The sequence below is a fragment of the Hypanus sabinus genome, chromosome 22, assembly GCF_030144855.1.
Source record: "Hypanus sabinus isolate sHypSab1 chromosome 22, sHypSab1.hap1, whole genome shotgun sequence".
NCBI classification, from domain to species: Eukaryota; Metazoa; Chordata; class Chondrichthyes; order Myliobatiformes; family Dasyatidae; genus Hypanus; species Hypanus sabinus.
This window is the reverse complement of record NC_082727.1, coordinates 55043723-55059133: the sequence shown is the minus strand read 5'-3', so window position 1 is coordinate 55059133 and position 15411 is coordinate 55043723. Positions and strand designations below refer to the sequence as shown.

Sequence of the window (15411 nt, the reverse complement as noted above, 5' to 3'; positions counted from 1 at the left end):
AATGACATTTATCTGAAGATTTGAAAAAAGGAATTGAACACTTTGCAAGTATCAGCAAACATCCACATCCAATTTAAAAGGCAACTATAAATCTGGTGAATTTGGTTGGGTGGAAGAACTCCTGCAGCAGCTTACTGGATCTGAGATGTTTGTATGCAAAATCCATATATAGCAGGCATAATTCTAGCAAATGAAACTTCCTCTTATTTGCTATGATTTCAATTTGATCTGGGCCCTGATGTTACATTCAGTCAAATGCTTTCCTTTCCCTGCACACTGCACAAAATGCCTTTGGAATTCAGTTGTTTGGTCTTTTTTTGGCCAAAGCTCTAATAAAGTATGCAAATAAATGAACCTGGCAAAAGCCAAAACAAACATCAGAAAACAATGCCTCTTGGTAGCACTACTCATATCTTTCAATGATGATTGAAGTTAGGTTAATAAAGCCATAATTGGCCAATCTAGATGACTCTATATGTATCAATATACTTGAGGAATAACCTGGGAAAGTGTCAATGATGCATGTTTATTGGAACAACTTAACAGGCGTAGCATTAGCCTTCAGCACCAAAGTCAGGATGTTTCAGGACCCATGCCTTGCTTTTAGAGAAAGGAAAGATTAACTTTATTTGCCACATGTACATCGAAACTTAAAGTGAAATGTGTCAGACACAAAATGTTGGAGGAAATCAGCAGGCCAGGCATCATTGCTAGAAAAGAGTAAACAGCTGATGATTCACACTGAGACTGTTCTTCTCGTGTTGTTTGCTCTTTACTGTAGATGCTGCCTGGCCTTCTGAGTTCCTCCAGCATTTTGTATGTGTTGTTTGGATTTCCAACATCTGCAGATTTTCTTGTATTCGGGAAATGTGCTGTTTGTGTCAAATCAAGCCAGTGAAAATTTTGTTGGGGCAGTCCGCAGTTGCCACGTTTACAGCAGTGTGTATGTAGGTTGTCCATCGATTTCGACAATGACAAGACCAACTTGTGTGGAAAGTTTTTGAAGTGGAAAAGCCTTTGCACTGAGGCAGTTCCACTCTCTTGACCTCAGAAGCCTTATTCCAGTAGTTACAAGTGATCGTCACAACTGGAGACCTCCTTGGTTGCACTGGATGACCATGACGTCTCCAGTGCTTCGCCATGCCACCAAAATAGTATACCCACAACTTATTAACTCTAACCCGTACATCTTTGGACTGTGGGAGGAAGCCCACATGGTCACAGGGAGAATGTACAAATTCCTTACAGGCAGCGGTGGGTGGGGGCGAAATCAAACCCTGATTAGTGATCATTATCCATAGAATGTCAGAATTGTATGTACTTATGTAAACATTAGGTGCAGTTAAAATGTCTGAATTTGAACCAACTGCTAAATTGTCTAGGGTCAGCCATGAAGAATGACCAGATAGCACTGGAATCACTTCAATAAAACTAAGCTAGAGTGATGTAAATAAGAAGAAAAGTTTAAAAAAAGACTTCCAATTTGCTAATAAAAAATGATAGCCTCTCAAATAGATAACTGGAATGTATCTTATTTCTTCTTACTTCATGTTCAGTATCATCACCATTCTGTGCTGTGTCATATTGACATGAACAATCACGATCTTAACCATGATCATAATTGTTCTTGGCAAATTTTTCTACAGAAGTAATTTTGGTTTGCCATTGCTTTCTTCGGAGCAGTATCTTGACAAGACGGGTGACCCCAGCCATTATCAGTACCCTTCAGAGATTGTCTGCCTGGTGTCAATAGTCACATAAACAGACTTGTGATGTGCACCAACTGCTCATATGGCCATCTACCACCTGCTCCCTTGGCCTCACATGACCCTGACTGGGGGGCTAAGCAGATGGTACACCTTGCCCAAGGGTGACTTGCAATTTGGTGGATTGAAGGAGTGCCTTACACCTCCTTTGGTAGAGATACATTTCCACCCTGCCATCCACCACATCATGTTACTGTCCATTAATTAATACATGTCCTGTATCTTGCAAATATAATTGTAACTGCTAAACATGCAATTGATAATGTATTTATTTACTGAGTAACTTTGTTACTCATATTATCCTATACTTAAAGATGAGTGTGTGTATTTTGAATATTTTTAATTTAATTTTCTTTAATAAGTGCTGAGTTTCCACATAATGGACTGTATTGGATTTCATTATGCTCTGGAGTTTTAAGTAAATTGATGTTGTATAACCAAAAAGTTTAAAATGTTTATCAGGGAACAAGAAAATATTATTCCACTGGTAGTGTAAAATATTCATTGTCATAGATATTTTAAGCCACAACGTCCTGTTTATAGGCACCTTCATCTGTTTCCTCAATGAACTCCCTTGTTTCCTTCTAAATCATCTAATATAGGTTTTGCAGATTCAATTTGCATTCGATCTCACATCATTTCAGTTTATTGACTGTTTAGAATATTTTCTTATATATGCGTTATATTCTCTCAAAATTAGTTCAAATACCTGACTATTTCATTATCCAATGTTAGTGACTATGGACGTTCTGCAGAACTAGCACTGAGCTGTGATCGGCAAAACCCTTCAAATGTTTTGATGATTATTCAGCATTGAGTGTCTTTTTGCTTTGGGACATATAATGTGTTATTTACTGTATGTATACTGTATATGTAGTATATTCATATATATGACAACGTATATTAGAAAGGGAATGAGGATGGGTCCAGGGGTAGGGATAGGAAGGTGAGAAGAGGTGAAAGGTCAGAGTGGGGAATAGAGGGAGGACATTTTTTACCAGAGGGAGAAATTGATATTCATGCCATCAGGTTCCCCCAAGCTATCAGACTCCTCAATACCCAGCATCTGGGCTGACACCTTGCTCTATTGTTCTGTTTATTATTTATTGTAATGCCTGCACTGTTTTTGTGCACTTTACGCAGTCCTGTGTAGGTCTGTAGTCTAGTGTAGCTTTCTCCGTATTGTTTTTTACGTAGTTCAGTCTAGTTTTTGTACTGTGTCATGTAACACCATGGTCCTGAAAAACCTTGTCTCGTTTTTACTATGTACTGTACCAGCAGTTATGGTCGAAATGACAATAAAAATGACTTGACTTGACGGCTACCCAGACAGAATATAAGGTGTTGCTACTCCACTCTGAGAGTGACCTCATCCTGACTCAAGAGGAGACCATGGACTGGCATGTCAGAATGGGAATGGGAAGTCTTCCCTTTCTCCTGTGGTCCACTCTCCTCTCCTATCAGATTCCTTCTTCTCTAGCCCATGACCTTTCTCACCCACCTGGCTTCACCCATCACCTACCAGCTAGCCTCCTTCCCCATCCCCCTTCCTTCTCAGAGCTGATGAAGGGTCTCAGTCTGAAACGTTGACTGTTTATTCATTTCTATAGATTCTGCCTGACCTGCTGAGTTCCTCCAGAATGTTTGTATGTGTTACTATATATATGTGTGTAGATATATACAGATACCTGGTGTGAAAAAAAGTTGACTTTAGTAAAGGTCAGAATTTAATTTTCTAATTTTAAGCTTAGAATGTGGTGAAGCTTATGGAACAATAGTTTAACCTGGAAAAGTAGTGTAATGGTTACTTATACAAAAAGCAGAATGCTTGTACCTCCTCAAGATTCCTTTTGTTTGCATGTACACATTAAAATTGCACATTTTGGTGGAGGTCTGGAGAAAGGTTGAGAACACAGCCTTGCATGAGACCAGCCTTCACTGAGATTCATTTTGTTGTGGACCTGTTGATGAGTATTGTGGGTTGCGTGCCATCAGGGAGTAAGTGTTGGCTGGAGGTGAATTGCTGTGGTAAACCAAGTGTGAGGAGGATGTGTCATAGTCCCTCCCAACTGATGCAGTCAATGACTTTAGTGAAGTCAAAGAAGGCAAGATATAGTGGCTGGTGCAGCTGCTTCCATTTTCTTGTAGTTATCACATGGTAACGATTATACCCACTGTGCTTCTCGATAGATGGATTCCACATTGCAATTTGGGCAGCAGCTGTTCAACCACAAGGAGGAAGTGGTTGATGATAACTTTTCCTGTGGCAGACAGCATCTATGTAATTACCATAGTCAGACTTGTCTCCTTTCTTGAAGATTATAATGATGATTGTATCCCTGAGGTTCCCTGAGATATCCACCTTTTTCCTGATGCAGATGATGAGATTTGTAACTGAAGTTCTTCATTGTGGAATTTTAGGATTTCAGCAGGAATGCCATATGCTCCTGAGATCTTGTTACTTTTGGGTTTGAATTTGACCTCTTGTCATCTTGTTAGTCAGAGTTGGCAGCAAAGTGGCTGAGATGGAGTCCAGAGCACTCAGGTCAAGGACAGAGTTGTGGTTAAGGTGGTCTTCAAAGTGCTCTTTCATGTTCTATTGATTAACTTTTCTCTACTCTCAGTAAAATGAAGCCTTTGGTGTTTGGGCTACAGAGATGGCTTACAGAAGAAACTGTACTTTGAATGGCTAAACCTCCTACATTCTCTCCACCCCCCCCCCATAGATTCTTTATATCTACATCTCTTAATATTTTATATTCCACACCTAAATCGCTCTAATTTTTCATGTTCAAAAAAATCGAATTCGGATGAATATTCCTGCTCTTAGCTATTTTGTCAGTCTAAGCGATATCCTCATAAATCTTCTTGCATTTATTATCTCTCATGCAGTCTTCCTTTCCCCATAATGATGTAACCAGAATTGTAGTAGTCTAAAAGTGACCTATGTTTTATACAGTTACAGCATAACCCTTCTGCTCTGGTACCCTGTGTGTCTATTTGTCCATATCACCTCAGTAATAGAGGCAAATAGACATGCAGCGTAACGTCCCTATGAACTTCCATGCCTCTTAGTATCTTAGTGCTCCTCGGCCTTATTTGTCCTTCTTTGAGGTGATAATTAAATTTGTCACTTTTGTACTCTCAAAACAGTCATATTTTGTTATGACTGTATTGCTCACAGAACAGTCTCATTCCTTCCCTAATTTTCCTGGTAACCTGTTTCCCCCACATTCCCAACAATTCCCCCAGATTCCGTTACTTGTCTACACACAGTGACAGTGAATGGTGCTTTTCCATTAAAAGTGATTGCAAATGGTAACAAAATAATGTGCCTGATGACATAGCTACCCGTGTTTCAACATTTCCTTGTAACTTAGAAGACCATTCAAGCCAAAAACAATTTGATCAATCCCTGTAACATAACATATTCCCTTACATATATACATAACACTTACACTTTACTCACCACCCTTCTGCACTTGGGACAAGTTACACTAGCAAATAAGCCTGATAGCTAGCATCACACACACAAAATGCTGGAGGAGCTCAGCAGGTCAGGCAGCATCTATGGAAAAGAATAAACAGTCAATGTTTTGGGCCGAGAGCCTTCTTCAGGACCTGAAACGTCAACTGTTTATTCTTTTCCATAGATGCTAACAACTAACATATCTTTGGGATGTGGAAAGAAACCAGGGCAAATGGGAGTGAATGTGCAAACTCCACACAGAAGTATGACACAGGCATATTTTGTGACTGACTCTTCAGGTATGACCACTGTCATGCCACCTAACTGCAATGTACCTTCATAGCACAGGAATTTTTTCTAAGGAAATTATTCATATTCAGAGCTAGTAAAGTGTTTTGACTCAGCATTAATAGGAGCTTGGTTATTAATATTTGCTCTGCTCCTTCTTCATCAGCTCAGCAGATTAAGGAACTACAGCAGATGGATTTGTTGCCACAGACCATTTTGTTACAAGTTGTCACCAACAACTATTATGCAGTGAGTCAATATATTGGTTATCAAAAAATGATCATAGTAAGGCATGGTTCAAAGCTTTAGGCTGGTCATGAGTATGAACACAAATACTATATATGTAGATCTGTCCTGAAGGTAGGAAATTAAGAGCTATAGAAAGCAAGGTGATTTAAGTGCCTATGTAAATAAATTGCAGAAACCTAGTGCAAAATAGAAAAAAATATAATCAAAAAGATGAATAAAAGATTGGCTTTCAGTCTCTTAGAAATCAAAAGTTACCTTGTTTTATTAGTTCAATGCCTTGATCAGTTCTTCTCTGAGATATTGTGTTTACTGTTAGACAGCAGATTGAGTCCTGGAAAAACTCTCAATAAACTGCTATCAAATTGTTTGGGAATTCTGAGTTTGATATCTGATTCACATGGAGCTCCCTATAACAAAATGAGGACCTGGTTCCTGGGCTTTCTCAAGCACAGCAGGATCAACTGTTCCCATGCTCCTTCTGAATCAGGACTCTACTACTTTTATAGTGACCAGGTCCTTGTTTCCACACTCCTTTGATCAAAAAGATAAAAATTAGCTTTATTTGTCACAGGTACACCAAAGCATACAGTGAAATACATCATTTGCTTCATTATTTGTGAACAGCCTGCAAGTGTCACCATGCCAACATAGCACGCTCACAACTCATTAACCCAATCATACGTCTTTTGGAAAGTGGGAGGAAACCGGAGCACCCAGAGAAAACCCATGTGGCCACAGGGAGAACAAACTCCTCACAGCCAGCGGTAGGAATTAAACCCTAATTGCTGATGCAGTAAAGCAATTGCATTAACTGCAACACTACCATGAGACCCACCAACAGATGAAACTCACCTTGTTCTCTTTCCCCTGCTTTCTTGGAACTTACAGAGTTCAATGGAAAATTTATGAATCTAGTAGGCAGCCATTGATCCCAGGGGATCATGGGTTTGCTCCTCTGGTGGACTCTGTCAAGGTGCAAGCCTGGGTGGGAAGATTTGAAGAACTGGCTGTTGCCCATGCCACTGGTCCCCCCCACTCCACGTCACTGATGTAGTCCAAGGGAATGGCAAGTGCCAATAAAGCTTGGCACCAGTGTCAAAGTGTCAAAGCTTGCCAGAGTGAAGCTGTAAACAAAATCAAACTGCCTTAGGGACTCCAGCTCTGGATTTCTTCCTCAAGGTTTACTCCTGAAGCCTTTTCCATGGGTGGGTATGGCTGCAAGGCAGCAGAGGTTTAAAATCAGTGTTTTCCTTCTACTAGGTGGACTGCCGCCCAAGGCTGATGAGCCTCACCAGCCCAAAGCAACTAGTTTTGGTCCATCTTTGCCCCTTCTCTTGTCAGTAGAAACAGTCTGCCAGGCCCAGTAGCTAAGCCACACAAGAAGGCCAAAAGTTGGACTTGGTTGTCTGAGGCTGTTAGAGATGCACACCATTAGGAGCACTTTATAGGTAGTGGGAGCTTATCCCCACTACCACCCCAGCTATGAAAACATTAGAAACCTACTGAACTGGATAATATCCAAAGCAAAATGAAATAAAAATGTGTTGGAGTATGAATTGAAATATCATTCTATAGCTATTACACCTCAAGGCATCGGAGTTCAATTCTGATGTCATCTGTAAGAAGCTTGTATGATCTCCCCTTGGAATGCATTGGTTTTCTCCTGATCCCTTGGTTACCTCCCACAGTCCAACGACATTCTGATTTGTGGGTTAGTTGGTCATTGTAAATTGTGCCATGTTTAGTTTAGGGTTAAATCGGGTATTGCTGGGAGGTGTGGCTCGAAGGACCCAAAAGGCCTTTTCACGTTGTATCTCTAAATCAGGGGTTACCAACCTTTTTTATGCTATGGATCAATATGCAACTTGGTTGGTGCGACTGTAATGAAACCCAGTTTCCCTCGGGATCAATAAGTATGTTCTGTCTATCTGTCTGTAATACTATTAAGCAAAGGGTCTGTGGGCCTGAGGTTGGGAATCACTGCAAGTCTAAATAAATAAAATTGGCCCTCAATGAAAAGGTTGACAGATGATCTGATCAAGGTGTTAAAATTGGTTAAAGAGTTGAATGTTATAGATAACATGAAGCTGCTACATCCAGATTGGTAAACCAGAACATAATCTTAGAAATAAAGCTGTGGCGTTCAGTCCATAAACACATTTTCAACCATGGCTAGGGTTATTGAGCAGCTATAACAGAGCAAAAGTATAAATTTGCTTTTGGAGATTAATATGTAAAAATGACTATTTGAATCTCAAATTATTTTCAAATGTTACTATTTGTAACATTAATTGTCCAGCTGCAGTTTGTGTTTTACCATTTTTTTGGATCATTTATGTCAGAAGAATGGGAATGTGTTGGGAATGACTGTACAATACTTGAGAGAAATCAAAGAATTATTTGTAGTGGTATTATGAAAGACCATATTGTAAATTCTGAATGTTTTCATTCATATTACAGCTACAACATGGTGGAGATATGCTATATGTGAAATACTTTCCCTCTGAAGCAATCCGGTTTGGTTTCATCATAACAGAGGTATAAACATTAGTTACACAATCAGGACAATCACTAGTTGTGTACTTTCCTGGAAAAAAAACCCAACTTTTCCTGGAATTTAGGTTTTTCAACTAAAATCTCATCTGAGGTTTAAATAACAAAAAAAGTTCAAGCAAACAAAGGACTTTGACCTGAAACATGAACTCTGGTTCTCCATTGGTAGGGTTGGGACCCATGTTATGGATATAACCATCACAGATCATGACATTTTAATCTCGCTTTCATAGAGGAGATTTTTGTAAACATTCCTGATGGATGTGGTCTTCCTTTGGAAGTCTTCACTCCTCTCTCTCCCTCTCTTGCTCTGTATAACCTTTGTTTATTATTGTAGGACCCGTGGGAGTTAGAATAGGATGATTTGGCTGAGGAACTGGTGCAGGGGGCAAATTTCAAATTCCTGGATCTTTGGGATTTCTTCTGGCAAAGGTAAGACCGGTACAAAATGGGCAGGTTACATCTGAGGGTGATCAATATATTTGTGGGCAGGTTTGCTACAGAAATTGAGAGTTTAATCTAATTTGGCTGGGGGATGGGAACTGGAGTGATAGGGCTGAAGATGGGTCAATTGATATACAAGTAGATGCAGTGTGTAATGAGACTGAGAGGATGGACAGGCAGATGATAGGGCAAAATTGAAGTCGGTGGGATAAGGTGAAGCATAACATGGGGACAAAATTGAAAAGAGTGATGAATACAGACCTGAAGGTATTATATTTGAATACACACAGATTTAAGAAAAAAGTAGATAATCTTGAAGTGCAGTTAGACTTTAATCTTGCAGGTGTAACGTTATGGGCATCACTGAATCATAACTGAAAGAAGGTCATAGTTGGGAGCTTAACATCAAAGAACTTTGTATCGAAAGGACAGGCATATAAGCAGAGAGGTTGGGATGGCACTATTGATAAAAAAAGAAATCAAATCCTTAGAAATAGGTGAGGTAGGATTAAATGATGCAGAATTCTCGTGGGTAGAATTAACAAACTACAAGGATAAAAACACCCAGATGGTATTATATTACAGTAGCCAGGATGTTGGCTACAATTACAACAGAAGATAGGAAAGGCATGTCAGGGGGTAGAAATGAGTGCTGTTGCTATTACTAGGGGTAAAGTGAAAGGATGAAGGTTGATAAGTCACCTGGACTAGATAGTCTTTACTTCAGTGAAAGAGGTTGAGGCATTAGTAGTAATCTTTCAAGAATCACTAGATTCTGGAATGGTTCCAGAGGATTGGAAAATTGCCAATGTCTCTCCACTCTTGAAGAAGGGAGGGATGCAGAAGAATGGACGTTATAGGCCGATTAGCCTAAATTCATTGGCTGGGAAGATGTTGGAGTGCATTATTAAGGACGAGGTTTTGAGGTACTTGGAGGCACATGGTAAAATAGGTCAAAGTTGGTATAGTTTCCTTAAGAAGGAATCTTGCCTGACAAACCTATTGGAATTCCCCAAGGAAATAATTGACAGGTTAAACAACGGAGAGTCAGTAGAGGTTGTTTAATTGGATTTTCCAAAGGCCTTTGACAAGGTGCTGCAGATGAAGCTGCTTAACAAGATAAGAGCCCATGGTATTACAAGAAAGATACTAACTTGGATAGAAGATTGATTGACTAGCAGAAGACAAACAGTGGGAATAAAGGGGGCCTTTTCTGTTTATTGCTGGTGCCTCGTGGTGTTCTACAGGGTTCGGTGTTGGGACTGTTTCTTTTCATGTTATATGTCAATGATTTGGATAACAGAATTGATATCTTTATGGCCAAGTTTGTGCATGATACGAATATGGGTAGAGGAAACAGGTAGTCAGCAGAATGACTTAGACAGATTGGGAGACTGGGCAAAGAAGTGACAGATAGAATATAATGCAGGGAAAGAATAAAGGCATAGACTATTTCTTAAATGGGGAGAAAATTCAAAGGTCATGGGTGCAGAGGGACTTGGGAGTGAATCCTTGAGCAGGATTCCCTAAAGGTTAACTTGCAGGTTGATTTGGTGGTGAGGATGGCAAATGCAGAGTTAGCATTCATTTCGAGAGAACAAGAATATAAGAGCAATGATATAATGCTAAGGATTTATAAGGCATTGGTCAGACAGCACTTGGAGTATTGTGAGTGTTTTTGACCCCTCATCTAATAAAAGATGTGCTGGCTTTGGAGAGGATCCAGAAGAGGTTTGCAAGAGTGATTCCAGGAATGAAAGGGTTAATGTGTGTGTAATTGATGACTCTGGTCCTGTACTTGCTGGAGTTTAGAACAAGAAGGGGATACCTCATTAAATAGAGAAAGGCCTAAAGTGAGTGGATGTGGAGAGGATGTTTCCTATAATGGGTGAGTCTAGGATCAGAGGGCACAGCCTCAAAATAGAGTTGAAAGTAAATTTATTATCGAAGTACATATATGTAACCATATACAACCCTGAGTTTCATTTTCCTGTGGGCATATACAATAAGTTCATAATAGAATAATAACTATAATAGAATTAATGAAAATCTTCACCAACTTGATCATTCAACCAGTGTGCAAAAGACAACAAACTATTCAAATACAAAGCAAAATAAATAAGCAATAAGTATCAATCATATGAGATGAAGAGTCCTTGAAAATGAGTCCACAGGTTGTGGGAACATTTCAATGACGAGACAAATGAAGTTGAGTGAAGTTATCCTCTTTGGTTCAAGAGCCTTATCTTGAGGGGTAATAATTGTTCCTGAACCTGTCCTGAGGCTCCTGTACCTTCTTCCTGATGGCAGCAGCAAGTAGAAAGCATGTCTTTGAAGGTGGGGGATCTCTGATGATGGATGCTGCTTTCCTGCGACAATGTTTCATGTAGATGTGCTCAGTGGTGGGGAGGGCTTCACCCATAATGGACTGGGTTGTATCATTACTTTTTGTCTTCCATTCAATGACATTCATGTTTCCTTACCAAATTAAGTCCTCTGTGATTCAATGTTGTAAAACAATAAAACATGAAAATTTCCAAGGTGGGGAGTGGGGTGAATACTTTTTACAGGCATTGTATTTGTCTAGGACTTTTGCACAGTACTTACTGTACATCAACAATATTAATTTTCTGGGACTATTTTGTACACAGTAATGTTGATGGAAACCTTGTTTAGAAAGCTGTCTGAGCAGTTCAGATATCATCAACTGGAAATATGAGACTTGAGTTGTTTTTTTGTTATATGAGCTCTAGATGACTATTTTTAGAGCAATCAATCTTATTTTCACACAATACATGGCAATATTTATACAAAATCAACTCTGACATTCAGTCACCCTAAGGGCAAATCCAGCTATCAGTTAGATTAGAAATGCACAAGAATTTTTGGGGAGGTTTGAAGCTTTATAGCCCATATTAATTACGACGGCATCCATGAAATTGTCAATGTTTCAGGTCAAAACCCTCTATTATAGATTGCTGTTGAGACTGTGAGCTTGGTGCCAAATTTATGTAATAATATTCAAACCCCATTCTCTTCTGTTGGTCAAAGAGATGCCAAAGTTTCCTAATTAATAAAGGCATCAAAGGTTATGGGGAGAAGGCGGGATAATGGGTTTGAGAGGGGAAATACGGTATATCAGCCAGGCTCAAATGACAGAGCAGATTTAATGGGCCGAGTGACCTAATTCTGCTTCTATGTCTTATTGTCTTAATTTTTTTTTTGTAATTTTAAAAATGGACAGTTACTTTATAAGATGATCCATCTGTATTTGTAATAATTTCCAGAAATTAGCCTGCTTTGTGCAATTTTGTGTTACTTAATCAAATTCCCATAAAGCAAACAATTATATAGAAGACCCTTGGACATAATCTGGGTATGATAGTCCATGGAGTTTCTTCTAAGTTCTGCTTGGAGTTTATGCAGAAGTGAACTATTCATTCCTAAGTTTCTGATGCTTGCTTCATCATTAGTTAAAGTGTATTGTGTCCAGGCAATAGAGTGTGAGGATGAAAAACCATCTTTCAGGGATCTTTATGTTGAATATCTTTCATGGCAACTCACTCTCTGAACCTCAGACTCCCACGTACAATTAATTGTGATCCCAGCCCTCCCTCCTATCAATCTTCAACCTGTTCCTTGGAACACCAGCCAATCCCAGTATAGCCCTGACTACTATTCCTCCTCCACCATGATTGATCTGCTACAGATTGACCAAAGCTTTTCAAGTTGGTACTGACACGTAACTCCAAGTTAATTGATAACCCTACCCCAGCCCCGCCTCCTTAATGTACAGACCAATATGTAGGTCTTGATTACTGCAGTCCTCAACTCAGCAATGCCTCAGTCCTTTGTTCTTTACTTTTTTCTCCATTGACCCCGCCCTATCAACCTGACATGTGCAACAGAACTAGTAAGGACATTTGATCATTTGAGGCCTATCTTATCTTTTTTCTATAATGAGCCATGTGTCACAAGTAATTCTATTTTCACCCAACACTCTCTCTTCCCACCATTCTAATTAATGTTATAAACTTGGCTATTTTACTGGTGGCACAGTGAATTGGCCATCTGTGAAAGAAAAGCACCTGATTTTAATTGAAATGAAAATAAGATTTGGATGAGTTCTACTGTGGACTATAAGTTTACTTTGGCAGTTATTGGAGTATTTAAAGACTTACTAGGGATTTAAAATTACTGTGGCATTATTATGGAACAATTGAGTGAAATCTAGAAATTAAGTCAAGCTTGAAACATATGCTAAAATGAGAATCTGTGACAGTTTGTTCTAGTACTGATGGGGACTGATCTTTGCTCTCTTTGAACAAGCTTGTGCCTGTATCAGTAACATAAATACAGTTCTTTTTATTTTTTCCCTCCTCCTTCCCTCTTCTTCTGTTCTCCACTCTGGCCTCTTATCTCTTCTCCCTCTGGTGCCCTTCCTTCTTCCCTTTCTCCTACGGTCCACTCTCCTCTCATATCAGATTCCTTCTTCTCCAGCCCTTTACCTTTCCCACACACCTGGTTTCACCTCTCACCTTCTAGCTAGTCCTCCTTCCTCTTCTTTCACCTTTTTATTATGGGGTCTTCCCCCTTCCTTTCCAGTCCTGAGAAAGAGTCATACTCCAAAACATAGACTGTTTAATTCATTTCTATAGATGCTGTCTGACCTGCTGAGATTCCCCAGAGTTTTGTGTGTGTTGCTCTGCAGAATCTTGTGTGTTATGGATCTTTACTGCAGTTTTTCAGAGTAAATAAGTCTTTGGCAATTTCCAGACAACTGTCATGCCTCAGCCTCGGAAGGTGGTGGTGCGCAGAATTTGTATTGAAATTAATTGAAAGTTGGATCCAAAAGAGATATTTCTTGATCAATGAAATAACATCCTGGAGTTTTGACATTTTATGAATCCCAAAAAAAATTTAAGTAGCCTCTCCTGAATAACATCTAGCAATGTGTTCTATCCTTGCAACTAAGCCGATAAGTGATGATGTAAAGGAATTCTCATTAAAAATGAGGATAATATATGTTCCTTTGAAATCACACACATGTTTCTTTCAATCAGGGCCTGCTTCCTATGTGTGAGCCAAGTGGTTTCCTTGTAGAGGATATGCAGTTCATTCGGATAGTAGCAGTGCCTATTGGACAAGTGATGTCCATTCTGCATGCCTGTTAGCTTTAGTGCTTGTGCATGTTAAACTTGTGCTTGTCCATACACTTGGATCTTATTTAGTGGCTGTTTTCATTGCAAAATGTAACTCTTATATGTGACACAGTTGAATGTTAACCCATAACAATAGAGAGAACCATACTGCAGTTACATTACCATTTGTTGTATTAATTCCAAAATGATATTACAGTTAAATGCTGAATTGGGCTTTTATCATTCTTACTCATAGAGTGCACCCGATAAGCCAGATCCTAATGCACAAGTTGATACCTTTATATCACTGATCCAAGCAAAGGGAGTTGTTAATAAAACAAATGCTGAGAGTTTGCCTACTTCATACAGAGGGAACAACATTTGAAATCTACTGTCCAGGGTCAAATCTGATTGAGCAGAATCCCAGTGATCTTTCTTGGCTGACTGGCTAGAATCAAGAACAGGATATGGAACAAAACACAATGGGTTGCAACTCACATCTCCATACAAACAATGTTTAACAGAACAACATTCGTTTTCCTACTTGTTAATCTAATACATGTGGAAGGAGTGTATTATATTCCTCACAGGTGCTGGAAGTGGATTGAATCGGATTTCTCTTGGCAATTGAGGAAGTTCATTTTGTTACAAATTCCTTTGTTACATTCTAAGTCAAATGGCAGGAAATACCCTGTAACTTAAAATAATCTGAGAAATCAGATGATCAAGGCAGGGAAGTATTCCTCCAGGGGAATTTATAAATAGGTTTGATGATTCATCAGGTTATATCCATGATAAAACTCAAGGTACTCAAAGATAACAGCAGTGCACTGACCCATACAAAAATAATGCAGCAATATGCCCATTGAACTGGAAGACTGAAACTATCATCTGAATGATAATTGTGTTTAGCTATAGAACATAGAACTGTACAGTACAGGAACACCACTGACAGACCTCCAGCTGGAATAAATCTCTTCAACCACTACCCTCATCTTCTATGGGCAATTATATTCTTTATATTCCGCCTGAGTAGCCTTCAACCTGATGGAATGAACATTAATCATTAATTTCTCATAATTGCCCCCCTTCACCATTCCCCGTTCCTCTCTCGCCTTTTTCCTTACACACCCATCACTCCCCTCTTGTGTTCCTCCTCCTTCCCTTTATTCCATGGTCTTCTGTCCTCTCCTATCAGATTCCACCTTCTCCAGCCTTTATCTCTTTTACCAATCAACTTCCCAACTCTTTACTTTAACCCTCCCCCATGGTTTCACCTATCACCTACCACCTTGTACTTGATCCTCCCCTCCCCCATCTTATCTGACTTTTCACTTTTTTTTCCAATCCTGATGGCCCAAAACTTTGACTGTTTATTCCTTTCCATAGATGCTGCCCGACCTACTGAGTTCCTCCAGCATTCATTTTGTATGTCAGAGTAATAAAAATGTTGATTCAGCCTCTTTTACCCATTTCTAATGATTTTAGAAAGGGTCTGAAT

The 15411-nt window shown here is 39.3% G+C and overlaps 1 protein-coding gene across 1 annotated transcript in view; it reads left to right on the top strand.

Annotated features, from left to right (window-relative positions):
* The window catches only part of btbd16 (BTB (POZ) domain containing 16), a 116087-nt gene that overhangs the window by 74287 nt on the left and 26389 nt on the right, over window positions 1-15411 (top strand). Inside the window, exons 12-13 of the mRNA XM_059947775.1 lie at window positions 5690-5772; window positions 8233-8310. Of these exons, the coding sequence (XP_059803758.1) occupies window positions 5690-5772; window positions 8233-8310 (161 nt within the window). The remainder of the gene's footprint in view (window positions 1-5689; window positions 5773-8232; window positions 8311-15411) is intronic.